The 7305-nt window shown below is 37.8% G+C and overlaps 1 protein-coding gene across 28 annotated transcripts in view; it reads right to left on the bottom strand.

The window, feature by feature from the left end:
• Positions 1-4848: 4848 nt before the first annotated feature.
• Positions 4849-7305, bottom strand: part of birc6 (baculoviral IAP repeat containing 6) — a 156234-nt gene continuing 153777 nt past the window's right edge. For all 28 annotated transcript variants that reach the window (XM_087290400.1, XM_087290404.1, XM_087290420.1 and 25 more), the window contains exon 74: positions 4849-5800. In XM_087290400.1, coding sequence (XP_087146526.1) covers positions 5621-5800 — 180 coding nt within the window. In that variant the 3' untranslated portion in view covers positions 4849-5620. The remainder of the gene's footprint in view (positions 5801-7305) is intronic.

Here is a 7305-nt window from a genome sequence, read left to right as displayed (position 1 = left end):
CCCTCAGAAACCCCATATCAATGTCCTAATAATGCTGCAAAACCTAGTAACAAGACATTTCTGTCCACAGAACTGCCACTCACAAGATCATTTTCCTTTTCCCTCCTTTTTTTTTCCCTCTTAAAACCAGAGATGGTTGTCTGTGAAAATCCCAGTAGATCAGCAGTCTCTGAAATTCTCAGAACAGCTCGCCTAGCACCAGCAATCATGCCACGTTCAAAGTAACTGATATCAGCTTTCATCTCCAATCTGATGGTCGGTTTGAACTTAAATAGATCATCTTGACCACGTTTGACTACTCTATGTGCTGAGTTGCTGCTTTATGACTGACTAAGATATTTGGTAACAAGCGAATGAACAGGCATTGAAGTTTAAATATTGAAATGCAGCATTCTCTGTGCATTTTCAAGCACATTCGTACGCCATTTATGCTTTACAAGCTGATATGTGAAATATCATGTAAACACATTTCTTAGATTTGTTTTATCGCCTAACAGTAAAAAAAAGAGGCTTTTAAAAAAACCTTCATCTACGTTCTAGCAATTTATTCATTTAACACTGGGACATAAGAGTAAAACATCAAAACTACCTGCTCCCAATAGTCTTTTGGACACGCATCCAGCTAGAGAGTGCACTTCAGGAGCAATGGGTAATATTTTATTTACACTCAGTAGTATATTATATACACTCCAACGCTTTCTTGTCTTAAGAAGTTGATCAGGAAAAGGTCTCCATTAGCAGGTAAAGAAGTGAAGACATACAACAGCTTCTGACAGATTGCCTGCTAACATTTTTGAGCTTCTGACGCTGATGTTTGGGCTGTGACATCACTGCCAGGGAGAAATCTGACAAACCTAATATCTTATAAATGGAGGAGAGCGTGATTATCATTATTATTTGAAACATTCTGCATACCTAACAAAAGAAAGATCTATTTTAAGATTTTGATATCCAACAAACTTTTTAATTATTCTGATCAATCTAACTTTTACTAATGTGTCTTTTATTAGAAAGAAAACGTATTTCATTATATAATTGCAATCAAGTTTAATCTCTTTTAGATAACTGTTTTATCGTCCTTGATTAAATGTAATGTGTATTTATATAGCAGATTTATGGCCATACACCCAAAGCGCTTCACAATCATGAGGGGGGTCTCTCCACACCACAAGTCTGCAGCATTCACTTGGATGATGCAACAGCGACCACACGACAACTGTGCCAGTGCGCTCACCACACACCAGCTATTGGCGGAGTGGAGAGACAGCGAGAGCTAATTCGGTGGATGAGGATGATTGAAAGGACATGACGAGTAAGGGCAGATGGAGGAAATTTACCTGAATGGGAGACCACATGGGAAAACTAGGTTTCTTTTGGAAGTGGTGTTAGTGAGATTTGCAGCTGGCGCTTAACCTGTGGTTTTTGTGAGTCCTAATGCCCCAGTAAAGTGAAAGGGGACACTACACTGTCAGTGGGTGCCGTCTTTCGGATGAGACGATAAACCAAGGTCCTGACTCACTGTGGTTATTAAAAATACCATGGCACTTCTCGTAAAGAGTGGGGGTGTAACCCCGGTGTCCTGGTCAAATTTCCTCCATCTGCCTGTGTGTAATTGTTCAAACTATTTATTATGTAGTGGCTGACAATAATTAATATGCCTAATATAAAGAATTAATCTGGCACGTTTGTGAACTGCGCAGAGCTGTAGCAGCTTAATTAGGCCTAATATGTATTATGGTGGTACTTGGAGAGACATTTTTTTCTGAGGTGGTCCTGGGTAAAAAAAGTTTGAGAACCATTGCCTTAAAGATATTAACAAAAAGATTTATTTTCCTCCAAACAGACTATTTATTTTTTTCCCCATAGCCAGTTTCTGAAATAATCAGATTTTTTCCACTCATTCCGTTTTCAACATTATTCTAGTCTAATCACGATTAAGTCTTTAAACCTCTCTAACACCCAATTACAAGCAATAAATCCCTTATTAACAGAAGTGCATGGCAATGACACAAATAAACACACACTCCAAGCGCACACACACACATGCACAAAGCACGGAGTCTTAAAGGACAAGCCTAATTAGAGTAAATGTCACAGCTGTTATATTACCTGTGAACCCGCACACCAAACACAAACCCAAGACTGCGCGCTAGTTTATAAGATGGACACTCGCTCCGAGAACAACAGCTCTGCTTCATCTACACTTTTATGATCAAATCATCAAAGCAGGATTCAGGAAAACGCTGAAACGTGCTTCACGCCGTCATGATAAATCAGTAGAGAGTGAACAGACGGAGGCCCGTTACTCACGTAAACGGCTTCCAGAAAGAAAGAAAAAACATCATGACCTTGCAATTACAGCCAAATGGGGAGGATCCATTAATAGCCCAGAGCGTGTAAACGTGTTCAAATCCACGCTCACGTCACGCCACGACTGCTCAGCTCGCGGGATCACAATCACGCTCAGGGTTTAAATACACTCGATCAATAATGGATGGACCGCTGCGCTCACACTCACACTCTCCTGCGTGTTTCTCAGTGGGATTCCTGCCACTCTGAAGACGAGAAACGCTCAGAGACTGATCGATATCTCGTGTAGAACGCTGAGATTTAGACCAGAAGATTTCAGCATGCATCAGTTTTCTTGTTTTTATTCGCTTTCTTGGGGCTTGTGAGAGATCCCAACTTTTATCGATTTTATGAAAAATTGAAGATCCATTTTAGATCATCTCAAAACAAAAACGTGATTCCAGCCTTAACACTGAATCCTTTTTTATTTATTCATCGAAGGTGTGTGTGTGTGTGTGTGTGAGGAGGAACTTCAGAACTAAAGGGATCAGATTAAACCGAAATAACTGCACTTTGCACAATGCTTTATCTCAAATATGGTAGAAAAAGGGCCAAAGATGTTTTAATTTTCCATCAACAATTCAGTTTAACTTGGTCTAAATAGGTTAATTTAAATCTTGACTTGGCTAATAATGGATTTGTAAAATAAATTCAGTTTCCATCATCAACAGTATCAATGTCTCGTTTCCATTGAGCGGTAAGGGTCAGTAAAGTACAATACGGATTCATTTCCATATCCAATGTCAGAAATACCCATAACCGTGCCTTACCAGATTTATGGAACCCTTTCATAAGCATATCTAGCACAGCAGTACAGTACCAAAAGTTGGAGCTAGACCTGCTGCTGAATGCTACTGGTGTACAGAGAATTAGCACTTGTACCAGAAGAACGGCAACTCAGAAATCACTGTTTAAATACACAGCTGAGATATGACAATGTAATTTGCGTGCACTTGCAGCTTGTCTACATTTCAAATAATGAACTTGACTTCTTCGAGCAAAATTGACATTAATTGCAACATTTTGTCATACAGTATGCACTCCAAGGATACAGTTGGCAGTAGAAATGCAAGAATGATTAGGGAGACCTCTAACTGTACTGTACTACACTGTACCCTACCGTTCAGTATAGATACTGTACAGTGCATCCAGAAAGTATTCATAGCGCCTCGCTTTTTCAACATATTTTATGTTACAGCCTTATTTCAAAATTGCTTAATTTCCTCACAATTCTACACACAACACCAGAGTAATGACAATGTGAAAAAAAATAAAAATCACATCTACATAAGTATTCACAGTTTCCACTGATCATTCCTGATATGTTTTAGCAGCTTAGTTGGCTTAGTTCACCAGTGGTAAATTCATCATTCATAAGTGGAAGATGTTTGGAACCACCAGGACCCTTCCTAGAGCTGGCCAGTCATCCAAGCCGAGTGATCGGGGGTGAATGGCTTTAGTCAGAGAGGTGATCAATTACCCAATGGTCCCTCTGTCTGAGCTCCAGTGCTGTTCTGTGGAGAGAGGAGAACCTTACAGAAGGACAACCATCTGCGCAGCAATCCACCTATCAGGCCTGTATGGTAGAGTGGCCAGACGGAAGCCTCTCCCTGCCTGGAATTTGCCAAAAGGCATCTGAAGGACTCTCAAACCATAAGAAACTAAATTCTCTGGTCTGATGAGACTAAAATTGAACTCTTTGGAGTGAATGAACATTTGGAAAAAAACAGGCAGCACTCATCACCAGGCTAATACCATCCCTGCAGTGAAGCATTGGCGGCAGCATCATGCCGTGGGGATGTTTTTCAGCAGCAGGAACTGGAAGACTAGTCAGGATAGAGGGAAAGATGAATGCAGCAATGTACAGAGACATCCTGAATGAAAACCTACTTAAGAGTGCTCTTGACCTCAGACTGGGGCGATGATTCACCTTCCAGCAGGACAATGACCAAAATATCAATGGAGTGGCTTCACAAGAACCCAGTAAAAGTCCTTAAGTGGCCCAGCCAGAGCCCAGACCTAAATCCTTTTGAACATCTCTGGAGAGATCTGAAAATGACTGTACATCGTTGCTTCCCATTAAACCTGATAGAGCTTGAGAAGTACTGCAAAGAGGAATGGGCAAAAATTCCCAAAGACAGGTGTACCAAGCTTGTGGCATCAAATTCATAAAGACTTGAGGCTGTAATTGCTGCCAAAGGTGCATCAACAAAGTATTGAACAAACGTGGTGAATACTTATGTAGATGTGATGCTTCAGGTTTTTTATTTTGAATAAATTTGCAACAATTTTAAAAACTATTTTTTCACATTGTCATTATGGGGTATTGTGTGTAGAATTTTGAGGAAATACAATTGTTTAATCCGTTTTAGAATAAGGCTGTAACATAAAAAAATGTGGAAAAAGTGAAGCGCTATGAATACTTTCTGGATGCACAGTAGAACTAAGCGAGCACACAAATGTCATTCTACAGACTCACATTAAATTAGTATTTCCAAGCAAAGTAAAACAGGTTGCATTTATTAAACTTGCACTTAAAAGCAGAGAGAGGGCAAAAATAAAACGTGCTATTGATCAGCCTGAACAAGAGCATCCAGTGAACATCTGTTTCAGGCTTTATTATTGAAGTGTACATAAGTCTGTAGAAACCAAAAGCACTGTCAGAGGGTCACCAGAGGATTGTGGGAACTCAAGAGTCGGTATTTACGGGCGCGTGTTTGTTACGTTTTTCTTTTAAATAATTCACTTAAAGAATGACCAGTATATTCTCACTTACAAACTGTCCTTGCACTAACAGTCCAAAAGAAACAAACAAAAAAAAAAAAAAGATAGAAATGAACATTTGGTAAACATTCTCCACTAAAGGCAGTTCCCTTATATATAATGTGATTTCATCTTTCATTCTGTTTACATAAACAAGTTTAATAACATATCAATCAGTGGTTATTTCACAATTTGGGAAGATAAAGAAAAAAAAAAGCACAAAAAAGTTGATACTTTTACAAGTAAATAAAAAGATCTTTTCTCGTCTCCTTTGTTTTCTTCTGGGCGTTTAGCGGTTTGTCTCGTGTTGTCATGGATGTAAGCGGATTCAATTCCTCGTATTTTTCTGTTTCGTCTGTCCTCTCTTTTTATGCCATTACATAATTAGATTCTTACATACAAATATTGACAAAAAGATGGCTTAATCACCGAAGCCATCCAGTCTTTGTTTTAATATCAATGGATAGTCAAAGGCGGTGGGCGGGGCTTCAGGGGGGGGAGGGCGGGATCATAGCTGGCCATCGCTACAGTGGGCGTCTGGACTGTCCGTCTGCTTCTCTGTGTCCTGACTGGGCAGCTCTTTCACCATGAGCGAGGTGCTTTTCTCAGAAAACTCCTCCCCGTCCGGCTCCAGGCCTTCAGGACAGGGAAGTTTCAACAACTCCTCTCTGAGCTGAGCCGTGTGCCTCTGCAAAAACACATCAAATCAGTCAAGAACACAACTCATTTAAAGAAAGCCCATCTGGAGGGCAAAACAAGGCTTACCTACATTGGCCTCAAATCATTTTCAGGTTTGTATTAAGTACTAACATAGTAAGAAAGAGCCTTTTCACATTTTCAGGATTCTCAGTAGAGGAAGTCGTCATAGTTGGGAAAACTGAGCGCAGTGAATTGAAGAGTAAAACAACTTTTTTAAAGTCATATTTGCTGAAATAAAAGAAAAACTCCACGATGATGTTATAAAGACATTCAAAAAAAAGGAAAAAAATAGGTGTGAGCCAGAGGAGAGAATGTCAAATTTACTGTCCTGCCCCGTAGACCGTAGACACTGCATTAGAAATGCCCCACATAAGCTGTAATTATTTTTTTGTAATTTGAAGCAAAAATTATACAATACGTTTATAAATGCATGTAAATGTTTCTACGTTTTTAAAAAAACATATAGCAGACCCTGAAAAGGGTCCATAGTGATATATTTTCAGTAAAATATGAATTGTGAAATATACAATGTATATAAAGCTACAGTTTAAGCCACGGAAATGTTGGAAACTCTATACACATAAAATGTCACTCCAATTGGGTCACGGCACCAATTTAAGCACCATTTGTGCTTAATATTCAACATTTTAATCAAAAATATTTATTTATTGATTTCAGCTTTTAATGTTTTGTCCTGGCAAAAAATACATAATATTTATTTAATATTTATTTATTCATTTGTCTTCTTTATGTTATCAATTCTTTAGTCAAAAATGTGTATTTATGTTATTTCTTGTTCTGTCCTCTCCAAAACATCTTTATGCTAATATTTATTTATTTATTTATGTTTGCTTAATGTTCTAAACTTTGTATTAAAATGATTTATTTATTTTAGTTAATTTTATGCTCTGTCCTTTAGGCAAAATATTTATTCATTTGTTTTTTCCACTTGTGCTTAATGTTCAAAATGTACTTAGCCAAAAATATTTATTTATTAATTTCAGTTTTTTATATTCTGTCCTGTCCAAAATTTCTTTATGCTAATATTTATTAATTTATTTATGCTTAACATTACCAATTCTTTAATATTTCAAGTTATTTTATATTCAAAAATATTTTGTTTTGTTTTTTCTTTTAGTAATGGGTGAATAAATGATGACAATTTTCATTTTTGGATGATCAAATGTTCAAGTGTTATCTGGTCATGTGATTGCCTAAAAGATTAACAATGTGTTCATTGATAAAATGGATATATTGAATGAATCCATTTGACCGTGTTAGTGTCATTAATCCTCATTAAACATTAAAATAAGTATATTTCACTGTTTACATTCATGTACAGTATGCTTATAATGGAGGCTAGTAGAGCTGTAGACAAGTAATCTGGTGCAGTGACCCGGATAGGAGGCAAGTTTATCCTGTGAGCGTAAAGGCCAATTGACAGCACACAGATGAAAGCCAACAAACAAATGAGAGTTTGTTAACCCTGTCAGC

Source organism: Danio rerio, chromosome 17 (genome assembly GCF_052040795.2).
Source record: "Danio rerio strain M-AB ecotype USA chromosome 17, GRCz13ab, whole genome shotgun sequence".
In the NCBI taxonomy this organism is placed as follows: Eukaryota; Metazoa; Chordata; class Actinopteri; order Cypriniformes; family Danionidae; genus Danio; species Danio rerio.
This window is presented reverse-complemented; position numbering and strand designations above follow the sequence as displayed.